The 20,164-nt window shown below is 41.6% G+C and overlaps 1 protein-coding gene across 1 annotated transcript in view; it reads right to left on the reverse strand.

The window, feature by feature from the left end:
- PGM5 (phosphoglucomutase 5) overlaps positions 1-19,012 on the reverse strand; it is a 181,656-nt gene extending 162,644 nt beyond the window's left edge. Inside the window, exon 1 of the mRNA XM_024734323.1 lies at positions 18,992-19,012. Within this exon, the coding sequence (XP_024590091.1) occupies positions 18,992-19,009 (18 nt within the window). The 5' untranslated portion in view covers positions 19,010-19,012. The remainder of the gene's footprint in view (positions 1-18,991) is intronic.
- Between the last annotated feature and the right edge of the window lie 1,152 nt (positions 19,013-20,164).

Raw genomic sequence — 20,164 nt, forward strand, 5'->3', positions numbered from 1 at the left:
ATCGTATTAAAAAGCAAGTCATTCACATCAGCAAAGCATTCCAATGTCTGTCCTCGTCTCCCACCAACCCCAGGTAAAGTCAAAGTCTTCATGGTCTACCAGGCCCTACATGATCTGACTGCCATCACCTGCCATTCTCCACTTCCCTCCCTCCCTCTGCCCCGGCCACACTGGCTGGTTTGCTGTTCCTCACACATATCAAGTGTGCTCAGTGCCTTTCCATTTGCTCTTTCCTCTCCTTAGAGCACTCTTATCCAGGTATTCATAAGCCTGCCCCACCCCATCCTTTGGGTTACTGTTTCAACGTCAACTAATCAAAGATAGCACCCTTGACAGCCCTATACAGTAGGGCACCCATAAGTCCCTAATTTCTCTACTGGCCTCTATTTTCTTTATCCTGTTTAGTCTTCTGTATTACACATATTACCCCTTAATACTTTCCATTTTATTTGTTTATTTTCCCACTATATATAAGTTCTAAGGACTTTGGTTTTTTCACTGCTATACTCTGAGTATCTAAAACAAACTTAGCATATACTAAGTACACAATAAGTATATGTTGAATTAATTAATTGAAAAAAATGAATGAATGATGAGGGAGTGGCTTCAATATGCAAAATGCATTAGAGACTGACAAGAGCAAAAGGAGAAAGATCAGATGGAAGGCTCTCACGGCAGATCTGAGTGTGGACAACATCTTGGACTAGACCAGAGGCAGCAGAAATGAAGAGAAGTGATTACATTTGAATATATTTTTGGAAGGAGAATGAACAGAACATGTGGGTGGAATGAAATATGGAAGAGATATACAGTAGCCAGCCCGTAAGATGGTCCCCAATGCTCTATGCATTCTGGCATTCATGCCTCGGTGCAGGACCCTCCCACAGCGAATAAGGCAGATTTGAGTGATTAGCAGAACACTGCAGAAGTGATGGTGTGTAACTGCCAATAAATGACATTGCTGCTTCTGCCCTGCTCTCTTGGATTGCTCACTCTGGGGGAAGCAGCCACCATGTCACCAGGACACTCAAGGAGCCCTGTGTCGTCACCTGAATGGAGAGGACCTGAAGCCTCCCACCAACAGCCAGCACCCACAAGGTGAGCCACCTTGCACTAGACCCTCCAGCCCTTCAAGCCTTCATATGACAAAGCCCCCACCAATATGCAACTGTGACCGAGTCAGAACAACCTACCTCCTGTCCCAGAGAAACTGTGAGTAATAGTAAATATTTGTTTATTTTAAGCCACTAAGTTTTGTCATAATTTCTTACACAGAAATAAATAACTAAAACAGGGGCAGTGAGGAAAGGAGCCAACTCACAGCTTCTACCTTTAATAACTTGATGGATGGCGGTGCCATTGATTGAGAAGGGAAAGACAAAGGACAAAAATTTCACTCATATTTTATCCAGAGCCAAGATAAATCATGTTCCACATGCTTCTGTTAAAATTTATTTAGTCATTCAACTTATTTTATTGAGTATTACCATGAAACAGGTAATGTAGAAGACCCTGCAGGTACAGTAATGAAAACAAATTAGTCACTACCCTCAAGGAGTAAACCTGCAGATTCAAGAATGTGAAAAATATTTGTAACTTTTCTTCATGATTTTCTCTCTCTCCCATTTTTCAGGATTATTCTTAAAGAAATAATCTTTAAAGGGGAAAAAGGTATTATGTGTAGACATTTCCTATAGTGGTATTCATTAGAGGTAAAAAGTTTTTTAAAATCATTATAAATGTCTAATAATGAAGAACCTATAAAATAAAGTGTGATGTATCAACTTATGGAATATTCTTCAACCATCTAAAAGGATTATTATGAAGACCGAGCACCTGTGGCAGACTTGGTGTGCAGTCCACAAAAAGTTATGCTCCCATTTCACAGGGCAGAACTGTTGCTGGGCAGCAGCTGCCCAGCCAGGGGCTACATTTTCCAGACCACCCTTGCATCTAGCTGTGGCCACATGACCAGTTCTCGCAATGAGTGATAAACTACTATGAGAATGAGAAACAAGTAATGTGTGTTCCTTCTGGGCTAAGGATGTTAAGGAGTAGATATGTCTTCTCCTCACTGCTTATTTCCCCTTCCACAGACTCAACACAGGTGAGCACATAGCTCGAGGAGATGCCAGAGCAAGAAGATGAAAAGAACCTGGGTGCCTAACTCACAGGATGGGCAAGAGTCTTTGTTCACCAGCAAAATCCCCATTGGACTGTTACGTGAGTGAGAAATAATTTTCTATTGTTTTTAAGGGAATAAAAATTGCCGAGGAGACCTTCAAGTCTCCTGGCAGAGGAGTAAGACATGGAGATCACCTTCCTCCCCACAAATACATCAGAAATACATCTACATGTAGAACACCAGAACACCTACTGAATGATGGAAGAAGACCTGACTTCCCAAAAGCCGTGTGGCTCACAGGGTCTTCATGCTCCGGCCGGGTGTCAGGCCTGAGCCTCTGAGGTGGGAGAGCCGAGTTCAGGACATTGGTCCACCACAGACCTCCCGGCTCCACGTACTATCAAATGGCAAAAGCTCTCCCAGAGATCACCATCTCAATGCTAAGACCCAGCTCCACTCAATGACCAGCAAGCTACAGTGCTGGACACCCACAGCCAAACAATTAGCAAGACAGGAACACAACCACACCCATTAGCAGAGAGGCTGCCTAAAATCATAATAAGGTCACAGACACCCAAAACACACCACCGGACATGGTCCTGCCCACCAGAAAGACAAGATCCAGTCTCATCCACCACAACACAGGCACCAGTCCCTTCCACCAGGAAACCTACATAACCCACTGAACCAACCTTAGCCACTGGGGGCAGACACCAAAAACAACGGGAACTACGAACCTGCAGCCTGCAAAAAGGAGACCCTAAACACAGTAAGTTAAGCAAAATGAGAAGACAGAGAAACACACAGCAGATGAAGGAGGAGGGTAAAAACCCAGCAGACCAAACAAATGAAGAGGAAATAGAGAGTCTACCTGAAAAAGAATTCAGAGTAATGATAGTAAAGATGATCCAAAATTTTGGAAATAGAATGGAGAAAATACAAGAAACATTTAACAAGGGCCTAGAAGAACTAAAACGCAAACAAACAATGATGGACAACAAAATAAATGAAATTAAAAATTCTCTAGAAGGAATCAATAGCATAATAACTGAGGCAGAAGAACGGATAAGTGACCTGGAAGATAAAATAGTGGAAATAACTACCACAGAGCAGAATAAAGAAAAAAGAATGAAAAGAATTGAGGACAGTCTCAGAGACCTCTGGGACAACATTAAATGCACCAACATTCGAATTATGCGGGTTCCAGAAGAAGTAGAGAAAAAGAAAAGGACTGAGAAAATATTTGAAGAGATTATAGTTCAAAACTTCCCTAATATGGGAAAGGAAAAAGTCAATCAAGTCCAGGAAGTGCAGAGAGTCCCATACAGGATAAATCCAAGGTGAAACACACCAAGACACATATTAATCAAACTATCAAAAATTAAATACAAAGAAAAAATATTAAAAGCAGCAAGGGAAAAACAACAAATAACATGCAAGGGAATCCCCATAAGGTTAACAGCTGATCTTTCAACAGAAACTCTGCAAGATCAATCATAGTAGGGGACTTTAGCACCCTACTTTCACCAACGGACAGACCATCCAAAATGAAAATAAATAAGGGAACACAAGCTTTAAATGATACACTAAACAAGATGGACTTAATTGATATTTAAAGGACATTCCATCCAGAATAACAGATTACATTTTCCTCTCAAGTGCTCATGGAACATTCTCCAGGATAGATCATATCTTGGATAACAAATCAAGCCTTGATAAACTTAAGAAAACTGAAATCATATCAAGTATCTTTTCCTACCACAATGCTATGAGACTAGATACCAATTACAAAGAACAGTATGGAGGTTCCTTAAGAAACTAAAACTAGAACTACCATATGACCCAGCAATCCCACTACTGGGCGTATACCCTGAGAAAGCCATAATTCAAAAAGTGTCATGTACCACAATGTTCACTGCAGCCCTACTTACGATAGCCAGGACATGGAAGCAACCCAAGTGTCCATCGACAGATGAATGGATAAAGAAGATGTGACACATATATACAATGGAATATTACTCAGCCATAAAAAGAAACAAAATTGAGTTATTTGTAGTGAGCTGGATGGACCTAGAGTCTGTCATACAGAGTGAAATAAGTCAGAAAGAGAAAAACAAATACTGTATGCTAACACATATATATGGGATCTGAAAAAGAAAATGGTTCTGAAGAAACTAGGGGCAGGACAGGAATAAAGAAGAAGACGTAGAGAATGGACTTGAGGATGTGGGGAGGGGGAATGTAAATTGGGATGAAGTTAGAGAGTGGCATGGACATATATACACTACCAAACGTAAAATAAATAGCTAGTTGGAAGCAGCCGCATAGCACAGGGTGATCAGCTCAGGACTCTGAGACCACCTAGAGGGGTGGGATAAGGAGGATGGGAGGGAGGGAGGAGATATGGGGATATATGTACGCGTATAGCTGTTTCACTTTCATATAAAGCAGAAACTAATACACCATTGTAAAGTAATTATACTCCAATAAAGATGTTAAAAAAACATCAAGTTTTTTTGCTATAACAAAACATTTAAGTTTTGTTAAAACATTTAAATATTCAAGTTTATTTGCTATAACAACTTACACTTTCTTAAGTAGTACAGAAGGAACATAGACAATGCTTTAATGCTAAGTCAAAATGCAGATATCTAAATAACTTTTAAGCTATTACAACAATGTACAATTACGTACACTTTGGGGCTAGCACTTAGAAAAATACAGAAATAAATATGTACGGTTTATTTGTTAAATAGGAGAGATTATAGATACAGTTTATCTTATTAAATTTGAATTTTTTTAAAAGGTAATATCTTCTCTGTTTAACATTAAAGTGGGAAAATACACTTGAATAAAATTTCAACCTGAAACATTTTAGTTGTCAGTGGATGATTAATAGGAGATTAAATTCTAGTTATCTGGAAATTTTTGCTCTGTGGATCTGCTCATTAACCCACCAATACCAAAAAAAACGAGGTAATGCTGGACACTGTATATAACTCTAGTTGAGGGACTTCTGAGAGGAGACAACTGCTGCAGGGGATGCAGGAGAGCGGGTGATGAAGCTTCTAAGATAAGACATGGAAAATCGTGAAGATATTTGTGCCCCGTGGGAATGCTCACCAAAAAGTGACCTCAGCAAAGGAGGATTTAAATAATCAAGTGGCTAGAAGGACCAGCTCTGTCAAACCAGTCTGCCTCTTTCCCCAGCCACTCCTGTCATTGCCCAATGGGCTCGTGAACAGGGTGGCCGACGGCTGCAGGGAGGTAGATCAAGTGTGGGCTCAGCACATGGACCTCCACTCATCAAGGCTGACCTGGCTGCGGCCACCGCTGAGGGCCCTATGTGCCCCCAGCAGAGACCAGCCCTCAGCCCAAACTCCACCTCTGTGTTCACATTACCCTCTCTGTGTGTCTGTTTTCTCCTCTTCTGTCAATTCTCCCTCTCCTAATTAGCCCAAGGCAAATATCATCAGAAGAGCTATGACTTTCAAGATCTAGTAATTGATCAAAGAAACATAACCTTTGGAAGCCCTGTTGTATAAAGAAAAAGCAACAGCAACTTAAAGTTAAAAGATCTAGATATGAGTCTTTGCTCCACCCCTGACCTAAGGCAAATTGCGTCACTTGTCTGAGGCACCTTGTCTTCATCTGCAAAGTTGAGAGGGTTCAGGGTCATGAAAATTCATGTAAGATGAGATTATATAAACTCTTCATGAAGCTCAACATGACCCAAATCATGCTATTGCCTTCCCCAAGCCCCCTCCCCTCCCCCAACATTTAAAATTCAATTTTAGACCTTAAATTAACCCTTAAACTACCATTTCCCTTTCTGAAAAAGTCTTAGAAGTACTATTCTCTGCCAATGTTGCAGACTGCTACCTTGCAAGAAAAAGATGGTCTACTTACATCATTGGCTTTGGTTTGGTTTACAGCATTGAAGCAGGCAACATCTGACTTCTCTTCCTGAGTGAAACCCAGACCACAGGCTGGGGAGGTCTGAGCCATGGCACTCTGCTGCTCCCTCGCTGACCCTCCCAAAGGGGCACTGGAGGAACTGTCATGCCCATACCACAGTCTGTCTTTGACTGGAGGAAAGGAAACCCCACCCAGCCCTGCAGATGGTGCACCAACCTGGGTGGGCTTTACTGCTACTGAGAAACATGTCCTTCAGTTCCCACTAGGAAAGGGGGGCAAAGTAGACCCCAGTCCAGTGTTGCTTACACACACACACACAGAAGGCACACAGATACAGACAGATATCAGGATCCACAGGTAGCCATGAGAACACTGTCACACCAGCACCTGCAGACACATACGTGAGGCACACTTCCCCAGACACCCAGATACACAGACCCAGCATTAACTTGTTCTTATCCAGTCATGACTGCTAAATGCTAGGGAAAGGGAGGATGTAGCAGGTAGCCATGTGCAATTACCATCAATCATTTCCCTCAGTGCAGTTACTTATAATCTCTCTGAGTTTATTCTTCTAACTAGATGCCAGCATCTTCCACCAACTCTTACGCCTCACCTAGATTGCATCACCATTTACTCCACCCATGAGTGGGCACAGCAAGTGCCTCAGGAATCGATATGCCCTTCCACATACCACAGACAAATGTCCTGAAATAGAGAAAATTTTATTTCGTGAAGCTTTCTCCAAGCACATCCATACTTTACACCACGTGCCATATACAATGAATTTTTTTTAATGATTTTATTTCTGATGGCTCCCTCTTTTCAGAACACTAACAACTACTCTTCTAACTTAGATTTAGTATGAGTTCAGTTTCTAATTACCTCAGATTAAAGTCCCAGAGAGCAGCAATATACAACTTAAACCCTCAGGGTAGACGTGGAATTTTGATACCAAATGATTTTTCCCCAGTAACATAACACTAAAGAAAGCAGGATTGTTTTCATGTGCGAAATCACTAAAATAAGATTTCCACTTTCTGGTTTCCTTTTAACTTTAAGTAAGTCATAAAAAAAGAGTCCCACAGAGAGAAAAGAAAAAGTAAGCATGACATTCTTCAATAACCTCTGGTCACTGTGTCACATCCCTGTCATTCCCAAAGTGAATCAGAGAGAGTAAAAAGGGCACTAAACAGAAACTTCCTTGATGCTTCACAGACAAGAGTGCTGTACAGGACCACACAGCCACCACCATGTCCACCTACAAAGTGCATGGAAAGCCATAAACACAAAGATGCCTGTTTCTCATCTCCTTGGTTAAACAAAAAACAAAAGCCATGAAGGAAACCCAGAGCCACGCTGCTGTGGATGGCCAGGCTTCAGTCTCTCGTCCCTGCTGTCAGAGAGGAGTACCAGCCCCTGATCACTGCTGCACGTGAGTAAGCAGGAGATGGCTAAGCGGAATTTTGAGAAATAACAAACTCAAGACATGGATGTAGTCATCCAAACATCAAGGGACTTCTCCATTTGCACATGGATAATTGTGCAGTTATACGCTTTGTTGCACGGAGACCAGATGGGAGCAACCGAGCTCATCCTCAGATGCGTGTTCCCCTGGAAGACTTGACACACATACCCAGGGGCTGGAGGGTGAGACGAGAGTTCATTAGAACCAAACCAAGCCAATGTGGGAATCACATTTGATTCCCAACATCTGGACAGGTGCAGAAAAGTCACAGGCATCTGGAAGTTTGGCCCAAGTTCTATTCCTCAATCAGCCCACCAATTCTCAAGGTCTCACTGAGAAGATCAGGCACTCTAGCTTTCCTTGGGTGCAAAATGGGGGCAATGAAATTGGAACTTATGTTCCTACTGGTAATTCAGTGCTTAGAAGATACTGAAACCTTTACCTTAAGATATAGAACTCGGCTCACTGAAAGAAGAAAGGGCTCTATCTGCTGCCATTTTATGAGGTGATCAACCCAACCAGGTACCAGGATAAGAACTACTGGCTCCATCTGGGTCAAGAAAGCAGGGCTGAGTGCCCTGAGATAAGCTGAGATTTTGGCATTCAACGGGAAATGATGCAAAAATGGACTTGCCACCTGCCGGCTATATGACTTTGGACAAGATCCTGAACCCTCTGTATTTCAGTTTTATTACCTGAAAGATAGAGGGTGAAAGAAAGTAACACAGCCAAGCTCCAGCTCAGCATCTGACACCCAATAAATCTTTGATATATTTCCCTTGCCTTCCTTGCTGGTGTCATTTCTTGATTCTTAATTATGAATTTCTAATTCATAGTAATTGAATGCAGTTGTTGTTTCACCAACCTGCAATGGTTTTCTAATTACAAATATATATACGACTTTTATATATATGATAAATATATGTATATATAGTATATGTATGACATTTAGAAAGTACTCATAAGCAAGAAGAAAGTAAAACTCATCTGTAAACCTAAAAGTGACCACAGTAAACATTTCAGTGTCTAACCTTTGTCTATGTGTCTTGGGATATCTCTCATTTACATATTTATATTTTTACAAAAGGGATTGTCATGTAGTCTACATCTTTCACTTAACATATCTACCCCTTCCGTGGAGTCTATCTTTCTCTGTCACTGACTATTTTTTCACAACATGATTTTAGTGGCTGTATAGTCTTCCATTATTTAAATGTACCATGGTTTACTGACCAATATAAAAGTGTTCTTTTACCTAAGTTTTTATATGCGAAACTAAAAATGTTTGAGGACTAAACCCATCCTATGGAATAAATTTAACTCAAAGTAGCTTGCCACCAATTAAACAGAAAATTAGTTGTAACACACCTACGTAAGTGCAATGTCTTCTTTCTTCTTTAACCACCAGAACTGCTCATTAAGAAACTGCTGAAGTCCATGGTGATTAGTGACAGGACCTCATGTCTGTATCCTCGTCTTGGCCCGGATCTTCCTCTTTTCATTGCCCTATTTATGCCTCTGACTTGCACCGTCCACTGGTATGTCCCATGCCAGACTGCTAACTTACCCACGTTACTGAGCTCACAGCAGAGAGCTGTCCGTACAAGATCCTGCCTGGAATGCAGGATTTATACTACTTATATTTCTTACTATTGGTCCATCCAACTCCAGCACAAGTTCTATTTATTATCGTAGAAACATAGGTCATTTGGGAACATTTAGTCACCTCCTTCAACTCTATGCTGTCTTCAGATACTTCTGTCACCTGGGACTCTGCTCTACTCTCTTTCTGAATATATCCAGGGAAGAAGATGTATCTTCGGGGAGGGGGTGTCCTGGGCACATGTGCACACACATATGCTATTTGATAAACTATCTAAATGCTTAAGAACACTTTCCATCTGGGACCTTTATAAGTAGACAGTATACACACACACACACACACACACACACACACACACACATATAAAATCCCAAAAGAAAAAACTGACTATCTTTGGCTCTTTTATAGATAGAATACATATATAGAGATTCATATACATATTCCTCTATATATGTGTGTGTGTATTTTTTCCCGGAAAAATCTCAGTCTCTCTTTATAGCTATGTGTTTTTCCCTGAGTAGTTGTCACAGTCAATTAAAATACATATATGCCGATCTTCAAATAAATTCCATCAGACCAATATCTGTCTGGTTGGGAAATAATTACTGTCCATTTGCTAAATGCCACCAACCCTTATACTATGTTCCAGTGAACTAAAGACCTCTGGCAATCACAGATTTACAACTCAGCAAGATTAAACAATTTACTGTTATTTATGACAGCAAAGCTAGGTCTTCTGTATTATATTCCACGTTAGCATCTGTCACTTTACATTTGGGAGATCCTGTCCAAAAAAAGATTATGCCTCCTAACCAAACATTCAGCAGGGCTGTAGGAACAGGCACCCTGACAAACATCCTGACAAAATGCTTTAAAGCATCGCTAGAGCTTGCAGCTATGCATTTTCAGACTACTCAGCAGATGAGCGTGGAGTCTCTTAGCCTCTGCTTCGTCTGTTCCTCTCAGTAATCCCTCACATGGCCCAGTCCATTAGGCTTGAAAATCCGCATGAAATGAGCAGACTAAGATCTGGCCTCAGTTGGGGCAGTGGAGCAGGTATAGAAGGGTGGGTCTGCTCCTAACGTAGCCTGAGCCTCAGAAAGGTTTAAGATTGAAAAGCATGGCTTTGACTCAGCTGATCCATAATAGGAAATAATGCACAGACCATGCAAAAAGAAGTCCTTTACGTTGAGCTAAAGTCTACGCCAGAGCAGCTGCTGCCACCTCAAGTACCGTGACAGGGTGTGCACACATGTGTGTTTGTGTGTGCATGAGTGAGTGAGTGTGTGTGTGTGTGTGTGTGTGTGTGAGCGTTCATGCTGGGAGAGGGGAGAGTATCATGACTTCAGCAGTCGCCACCCAAGCCTTAGCCAGCAGCCTGCAGAAATGCCGAAAGTCTTACTAAAGCAACTGTGATCACCTCATCGACGGGCGCCTTCGATCAGTAAGGCTACTGAGAATAAAAAGCATATATGCACATGTCCTTTTATTTTAATCAGAGAAAAACAGTTTGGTAATAGTGGTGCTATATGAATCAATAAAATAATTGACAATAATCCATTACCTCATTCAATCCTCCCCAAACCCCTGGAAGATGTGGGAGGCAAGTATTACGACAGTGCCCATTTTTTTAAACGAGGAAACAAACCCCAGAAAACAGGTGACTTCCCCACAGTCATACACGTTGCAAATGATAGTATAATGATTCAAATTCAGAGCTTCTCCTTTTTTTCTTAACTACTCTCTAGTGATGTGTTTAATTATGAAAGCAAGGCATATATACGTGTGTAATTACTTAATAAAGAGAAGTATATGAGTAGAAAGGGAAAGGATTCCCCTCCCCCACCAAACACACCCACATACCCCAGATATATTCACTGCTAACTGTCTGGACTATGTTCCTCCAACCCTATTTTCTATGCCTAATTATATACACAAAAGTGGGATCATGCTACACATGACCCTCTACTAATTGCTTTGTTTCACTTTAACAAACTATCATCCACATCTTTCTCATGTCACATATAGATCCACCTCCTTCATTTATGGATATTAATGCATTCCTAGTGTGGTTGTGTCATAAATTATGTACCTGTTCTCTACTGCTGAACATATAAATTGTTTCCAAGTTTTTTTTTTAATAAAGCTGTTTTGTTTTTTTAAGTTTTTTTTTTTTTTTTTGGGGGGGGGGGGGCCCGGATTTTTTTTGGGAGGGGGGTGGCCCGAGCTGAGCAGCATGTGGGATCTTAGTTCCCCAGACCAGGGATTGAACCCACCTGCATTGGAAGCGTGAAGTCTTAACCACTGGACCACCAGGGAAGTCCCTCCAAGTTTTTCTTTAGCAAAATGCTGCAGTGAGTATTCTTGTACATAAATGTTTCCACATTTGTATTAGAAAATTTACAGGATATGTTCTTAGAGTAAAGGATTCTTAGATTATTGGACAAGTACTCTATTAATTTAGATACATACTGCCAAATTGCCTGATCAAAAAGTTGTATCAATTTAACTTCCACCAACAGTGTACAAACATGACAATTTTCCAACACCTATGCCAGCTCTGAGTATTTTCTGTTTTTTTCAAATTAATGGATTGTTTTTATTTGTATTTCTTTGGTTACTAATGAGGCTGATCACTTTTTCATGCATTTGTGGTTGCTGTTGACAATATTTCTTTTAAACTGTTTGAATTTTCTTATTGATTTGGGAAAGCTTTTCATATATTGTAGATATTAACCATCTGCTGTAAAACTCTCCTCCTAGTATTCTGTGAGGTCTTTTGTCAAGCAGGATAAACTCTGGTCCTATGATTTCAAATTCTTTTCTATTTTTTATTATAAATGTCTAATATAAAACTACATATCCCTAGCTACCAAACCGGACTCTTATTAGAGGAAAACAATAGAAAGGCAGTAAGTATTCTATTTGTACAAAGCATCTATTAGTAGAGACTTGGAAAGGGAAAGAAAATTGTCTGTGACTTTATGCCAAGAAAAAGAATTTCTTTGGGGATTCAGTGTTCCTAAAAATTTTTTTTCTTCAAACAAATACAGGCATTACTCCAAAATTTGACGTCACTAACAATGTAGGAGATGAAAGGTATTGAAAGACTCAGAAAATGTGGATTTTAACAAGTCTTGTGTATATCCCAGATATCCTCTTATTCATAAGTAATTCGAGTCAAGTCAGATGAAAGAACCGAAAACTTTCCCTTTGGCTATGCAAGTATAAACAGTAAAAGCATACTGGCCAAATCTTGAGTGTTTGCAATTAGCTGTCAAGGCTGTAGGCTAACAAAGGACATTGCAGCCCTAGCCTTTTACCTTCAATTTAAAAATCCCTGGGAAATTCAGACCTTTTTTTTTTTCCTGCTGCCTATTATTCCCAAATAATCCTATTACAGTGTCCATTCATGTCACTGTTGTCTAACAGAAGAGTGGCCAGAGCCCAAAAGATGAACGGTAAGGTTGGTAAAGCCAATACCTCTCCTGAGATTCCCCCCAAATAGGTTCCAACTTCTATTCCTCAAGGCTGTACAGAAACTAGGAAACTTCCAGAGTTCACAAAGGGAACAGATGTTTTATAAAAAATTCTTAGGGCAAGTTTCAGACATAATGTTGCTGATGGGTATCTGTCTTTTCAATAAACATCATTATACTTTATCACAAGATTTAATAAAGCAGCTTAGTTAAAAATGCCATCTGGGTCTCTGGACACATTAAACAAAGCTTAAAATAACCCACCCCAGCAACTGGGAGGGCCCAGCTGTTCTCAAAACCTCTCCCACTCCTTTTACTTCCTCATAAAAAAGTGAATGAGGACTTGAGGCTAAAAGAGTCAAGAATGAACAGACCCAAACAAGGAGAAGGGTGGAACCAAGGGCTCCCTAAAATTTGCTATTTGCTCAGATAATAGATTTTCCATCTCCACAATTCAGGGGATGAGGATTTGGGAAGGGAAGCAAGATAAAGTTATGGGAGGCTCTTTAGGGTTTCCTAATATATTACAAACCAGCCCTTCCTAACATCTGGGCCATAGTAGCCCATTCCATTCACCTATTCTGTTGTGAACACCCATAGAAAATACAGAGCAATCACCACCCACTTCTTTTGCCTTCTAGAGATAGGACCTGGAGCTAGCCATGCCCAAATTTCCAGATCCATTCCAGGAAAGAAGCCTTAGTGTTAAGTACGTTTCCCTCTCTTGCTTCCTTCTTCTTTCATCACTACTGGCCACCCACCACCATATCCCACTCTGCTTCTCTTCCAAATATATGTTCCTTGTCTTTGGGACCAAACCAAAATTTGTTGCCCAGATAGTTCTCATAAATGCCAAGGCAAGTGTATTCTCATTCTTTGGAAACAGACACGTCTTTATGACCTGCTGGAATCAAATACAACCTGTGCCAGCATCTATCCGGAAGGCACGCCCAAGCCCCTCACTGATCTAGCATTCCTCATATCATTTCACTTCATTTGCTACCTCTAAAAGATTTCACAAGCCATTGAGGAGCTCTTGAATCCTGTAAGCTGCACTGTAGGCCAACATTATTATCATCAATGCTGATCATCATATGGCCAGTACAGTGCATGGCTAACTGGCAAATGGATTTTCTCTTGGCTAAAACTTGTTACAGAGCTCTAGGTTAGTCCATACATGCAGTCAAATCATTATTATCTGAGATGTATTCAGTTGACCGTAGTAATACTCCCCTGCAGTTCTTAGTGCTGAGGATGTTACCAAATGCTTTCATATGCAGTGCTTCATTTGATTCTCAGGATAATTCAGAGATGCTATCATACCCAATTTATAGATGAGAAAACAAGTGGTTTCTTGGTATGTCAAGAGGCTAAAGCATTTGCACTGCAACTGGTATGTCAGAGCTAGGAAAATAAGGCAAGCCCTCCAGCTGCTGACACAGTGCTGTTTCTACCATACCTCATTGCCTCCTGGGCTAAAGTCAAAAGAGAGTGTGGTTATTGTATGAAGAAATCTGGTTTGGGTTTGCCAATTATGTACTTGTAGTATTTGTCGACCTCCCTTTATTTAACCGATAGTTGCTTTTGATTGTAACAGTCTGGCTCCATTAAACACACACACACACACACACACACACACACACACACTCACACACACACACATTTTAAATGTTAAATTATAGAACTGTGCTGTCCAGTAGGGTACCGACTAAGCACTTGTGGCTATCTAAGTTTCAATCTTAATTAATTAAAATTAAATAAAATGTAAAATTCAGTTCTTCAGCAGCATCAGCTACATTTCAAGTATTCAACAGTCAAGTGTCCTAGTTGGCTAGGACAGTAGAGATTACAGAACATTCCCATCATCACAATAAGTTCTGTTAGACAGTGCCAATATACAATGTCATCTCAGAAAAAGAAGACTTTAGAAAAAGTCAGAAACAACTTCAGGCAGATACAGTTCTGTCACCTGTCCAATATTAAAGGTAGTTTAGGACTAAAAAAGAAGATTTTTACAAAGAGGAGGAAGAAAGACAGATGCCCTTAGCTGCAAATGGATCTACCCAGAGAAGGGCAAAGGCATTCCTGTAGCCATTATGATGCATTTGGCTTTTCAGTTCTTTAAGACATTAGAATAAATTGATACACAGAGGATCTAAACCCCTGAGGAGGATCTAAAGCAGATGGAAATAGAAATAGGATAAAAAAATCAATTAGTTTCAAACTAAGTCTGATCTCAATTCATTTAAATGACACTATTTACTTCATATACTTAGTTTTTTGTTGTTTGTTTGTTTGTTGCTCTATATAGCATGACATTGTTTGTAACTTCAAAAGGGGATTAAAATACTTCTGGGATTTCTTAGATAAATCCACATAGCCCCATAGAAACTACTAAAAAAAAAAAGGTAGTTTCTTTTCATTCTTCAATAATCTATTCAAATTGATTATATAAAAATCCAGGAGTCCATAGTGATATTCGAAAAAGTGAAAGCAAAACAAAACAAAATTCATGTGTCATCAATGGAGGTGGCTATTTCACCAAATTCTTACTCTGAAAATTGGTAATTAAAAAAGAGAGAGAAATAAACACACATTCTGTCTTTCCAGAAGGACCTATATTACAGAATAATCAAATAGCCTAGTAGTGAGGAAAATACGCAGTTTATAGAAAAATGCCAACTAAAACATATAGATGGAATTAGAGAATTTGAAAATCATCATTTTGAAACCCCTAATGAAATAATCAACTCAAGCCAGTATCATTAATGGATGCTAAAACAATTGGGTAAAAATTGATAAGGAACTGAATATTCACATGGTACAAAGTGCACCCCACAGCCTACTGCTAGTCCCAAAGGGGAAAATAATGGACCATACCACCATAGCTCTATAATTATCCCAGCATCACGGATGATGGAACAATCAGAGACTATGTTTCCTTGTATTATGCAACTGAATACACACCATCACCTATGAAATAATCTTATAAAAAAATACCGAACCTGACTCTAATTAAGCCTTTAGACTGATTTCTGGTTCACACACACACACAGGGAATAGAGTGAAAAGTTAAATGACACCATAAAGAAGTAATCAGAAAATTCCAGAAAGGAGGTGGAGGAGACATTCTATAGAAAAACCAACCGACCTAGTCTCGGCAACAAGTCAATTTCGTTAACAAAATAAAAATAAAAAGGGAGGTACTTTCTAGGTTAAAAGAGACTTAAGACAAATGTAATGTGTGTTCCTTGATTAGAAGAAACAAGCCTGAACAAATTAGGTATAAAAGACATTTCGGAATAATTGAGGAAATCTGAATGTGGACTGGGTCATAAATAATGTAAAGAAATAATTTTTTATTTTGTTTGGGATGTTAATGATACTGTCACTATCAAGGAAAATGTTCTTCTTTTTTAGAGATCCATACTGAAGAACTTAGGGTAAAATGTCATGTTCTTTAATATATTTTAATATACTTTAGCCCCTCGAAAAGATGAATCAAACATAGAAAAATGTCAACAATCTAGGACAAGGGCATATGGATGTCGTTAATCTATTCTCTACACTTTTCTGAAAGCTTGAAAGTTTCATAACTTTATGAGAAAATTTTTTAAAATCTCCAATTGTACAGGTATTTGTGTAGGAATCTATTTCAAACTTTATGAGATATTAAAATATTAATAGTGTAGTTTATTGTTTTAGAAATTCCAAACTTCTGTTTTCCTCCAGCAATTTCATAAGCGAAGAGCAACAACCATTTTTTATAGAAAAACTGCTTTGTAAAATTAACTTTTTCAATCAAAACCAAGGTTTTTCAGAGAGAGAGAATGCAGCCCACCTGGTCATATTCAAGTCAGTTCAAAGAGAATAAATTCTATCTTCTACTATTTTCTTTTTTTTTTTTTTTACTATGAATATCCAATGGGAAATCAAAAAAAGGCCAAAGCATTTGGAATTGAAGTTCCCCATTCCTGAGTATAATCAGCAGGCCAAGTCAGGAGGCAAGTGCATCTCCATCCATTTGCAATCATGCAAGACCAATTTTGCTTACTGTGGTCCCTTTTAAACCGCCTCTCTCCTGAAGTCAGCCTTCTGATTATTCACTTTGCTTTAGCAAAAGCTCCCACGAAGCTGAACAAAATGAGGAAAAGACTGGTGAAAACTAGCTGTTTGAAATCGTTACAAGAGTCAACCATCCCTTTCCCCCATGCCCGTCCATCTTAGAATTAATACTTTCAGATTATTTAAAAGACACTGCGGGCTTCCCTGGTGGTGCAGTGTTTGAGAGTCTGCCTGCCGATGCAGGGGACACGGGTTCGTGCCCCGGTCCGGAAGGATCCCACACGCCGCGGAGCGGCTGGGCCCGTCAGCCTGCGCGTCCGGAGCCTGTGCTCCGCAGCGGGAGAGGCCACATCAGTGAGAGGCCCGCGTGCAGAAAATAATAATAATAATAAATATATAAAAATAAAAGACGGTGCTTCTGTGTGGACTTTACTTTGTCTTTCTGTCCTTCATAACAACTGGTAGATTAAATTTGACTCTATTTTAGGTATATATTAACGTATGCTAACTATCTCCTAAAATAAACTCCACTCTTAAAGTCAATGAAATGTGTTTACAGAGAAGACCCACTGAAGTTAAGAGATTGAAGAGTCCTTAGGGTAAAGTGTGCCAAGAAATAATAAAGCATAATAATAACGCGTCCATGCAAATCAACAACTGTAACTCCAAAACTTTCCTGACCCGCAATAAATATTGGACAGGCCATGTTTTTCTCACTCCTTGGAAAACCTGGCCCAGGAAGGAGTATGAAAGCTGCCACAGCTCTCCCAAGGCTCATTATTCTCCATCATTCCGTGGGAACGGCTTTGTCAGACAAGAGTAAAAGACCATTTGTTAACCTCTCTCCAAATCCCTGATTCAGGCCAACTTTCATCAATCCCAAGTGAGGAGCCAGAGAGAAATACAAGTCTTATACCTCCAGCAGCAGCATCTGCTGGGGCTGGAGATCACAGTCCCACCACCCAGCTCACCCTCACCCCAGCCAGGCCCTGTTTCACCCAACTGCTTTTTGGTTAGTAAAAAAAAAATATCCTCTTTCCCTGTTCCAGAAACACTGAGAAGGGGGAGTTAGAGTAGACAAATGTGAAGCATGGACAACCCCAAAGTTGTCTTTTTAAGCAAGAAATGAGAAAATTAAAAAGGATAGGGTTGGAAAGGAGGGAAGGAGGGAATTCAAAAGCCAGATCATTGTTTAGTTTCTCTTTTTTAAATGTTCACACTCACTTATACATCTGCAGAGGTTTCACTTAAAGGGAAGTTCTATGTGTGTGGATCTGACTGCACTAACAAGGCTTTAAGTTCCTCTTTTAGACAATGTTTCCCACAGAGAATTCAGGGACCCTTGAAGTCAGTATCCCTCTTGAGACGCTGCTGGCTTTGGAAAGGAGAAAATCAGGGTATGGGGATATGTCAAAAGGTGCGTCTAGTTGTAGGATAGGGAGAAAGGAAGGAGAAAGAGAAAAACTCAAGGTCTGAGAATTCACATTGCAAAAGAAGACTACTTAAGTGGTGCGGGAAAGGAGGATGAAAACTGCAGGGGAGAAGAGGCATGAAATGTTGTCAACTGCCAAAGGGCATCTTGGAGAGAAGTTGGGAATTGCTTCAAGAAAAGCATTGCAAATCTCATTTCTGACCATTTAGAGATTTGCCTCCCCGGAACCGAGAGCCCAGTCTGTATAGGTTCACACTGATTCCCGGCCCATCCTTTCCCTAATCAAATCAATTATGAAATATAACTCCATGAACCAATGATATTAAAAACCTTCAGGGTCCACGCTTGCTAAATATGTCAGTAACCAACACTGGTGTGTGTGTGTGTGTGTGTGTGTCTTCGGAGCCCACACTACTGTTAAATTTGGCAGAGCCAAGATGTGGAGTAGAAGAAGACTGCAAATGGGATACAGAAGTGGGGTGGGGAGGGGGACAACTATCAATATATTGGTAGCGGGAGGGTAGTGAAAACGGTCAGAGCAAATATTTTTAAAGGGTTGGGGAAGAGAAAGTCGAGAACAGCGAGCAGGTGCAGGACATGGTCAGAGTCCAGAGAGAGTTCAGGGCGATGTGGCAGGTCGGTCGGGATGCCCGGCTGGGCTCAAAGAAGGGCGAGCAACCCTTAAGGCCTTTCGGAGCGGCGGGCGCGACACAGCCCGGGCGTCCCGGGTGCGCCGGGGAGGCTGCGGGGAGCTGCGGTGGCGGGACGCGGGCGGAGGGGACCTGGGGGAGCGGCCGAGCCCGGGAGCAGGGTGGGGGTCTCGGCTGGGCCTGGGGCGGGCCGGCGGAGAAGGCAGGGTGAGGAGGGGGACTGCGGACGCGAGGGGCGGCATGTCACTCACCCCGTTGGCCGCGGCCATCTGCACCACCCTCCTGCCGCGCCGACCGCTCCTCCCTCTGCGCGCGGCCCCTAGCTGCCCCCGCAGAGTTTGGCCTCTACCTTCCAAGAAAAGTTCGCACCCGCCCAACTTCCTCTCCGGCCGGAGCGCCCGACGTGCCCGCAGCTTCTTCTCCCAGCTGGACTCACTTTCGGGGTGTCCCAAAAGCCCCTTCCCAGTGCCAACTACCCCGATCCCGGGGACGCCTCCTCGCGCGCCTAGCCCGAGCCTTCCCCGGTGATCGCGTCTCCCCCAGCACACCCTCCGCTAGAAAACAGCCGGGGAAGGGGTGGTGAGAACTTGACCAGGCTTGGGGGTCCTCTCCCCGTACCCGCGGCCCCTCTCCCCTCCAACCCGCAGCCCTGCCTCCCGGCCTCCCAGGGAGTGAGCGGTTTACAAGCACCAGTTTCTCTTTTGAACAAGGACAGGGGTGGAGTTGGGAGGGGGCTGAAACCTTTTGCCATCAGAGAACAGCCCCAGCCAAAAATAACCCTGGAAGAGCGAGCTGAGAATTGTTATCTTCTGCCAGCGCTGAAATTGGAGGCTGGGCGCTGCGAGTGTGTCTGCGTGTGTACACACACCCCACCACTACCATTTGTTGCAGGGAATCACATACTGTCAGGCCCTTCAATCCAGCAGGATCCACCCAGCCATCCACACTTTTCCCCAGGCTCTCTGAAGGCAGCACACTTCTCAGGAAGAAAACTTTTTTTTTTTTTTGCTTGTTTGTTGTGGTGGTCACAACAGCAGCAACACAGATGCGTGGACGCGTATTTCCTTATTCTTCTTGCCCTTTCACCCTCCCTGGCCCAGCTCCTGCTTAGAAACAGGCTGTCCCACACTGTACGTGTCCACACTGCGGAGCTCTTACCAGGATTCATCGCTTTCACTAGGAGGAGGGTAAAGCCCTTTGTAAGGTCCTACCAGGAATGAATGAACAAACCCAAATTAAACAAGGACAGGGTACCAGGAACTGGGCTTGCTCCTTTCACAAGCTTTCTGGCATCTGGGGGTGGGGTGGGGAGGGGGCTGGTGGTCAGAGATGTGCTGCCTTCTCTCCATAAAGCCCACCAAAAATCCCAAATCAAGAAATTCCCCATAGAAAATCAACAGGCAAAAAGGATAAAGCCCCAAAAG

Source organism: Neophocaena asiaeorientalis, unplaced genomic scaffold (assembly GCF_003031525.2).
Source record: "Neophocaena asiaeorientalis asiaeorientalis breed wild unplaced genomic scaffold, Neophocaena_asiaeorientalis_V1.1 scaffold256, whole genome shotgun sequence".
Taxonomy (NCBI): Eukaryota; Metazoa; Chordata; class Mammalia; order Artiodactyla; family Phocoenidae; genus Neophocaena; species Neophocaena asiaeorientalis.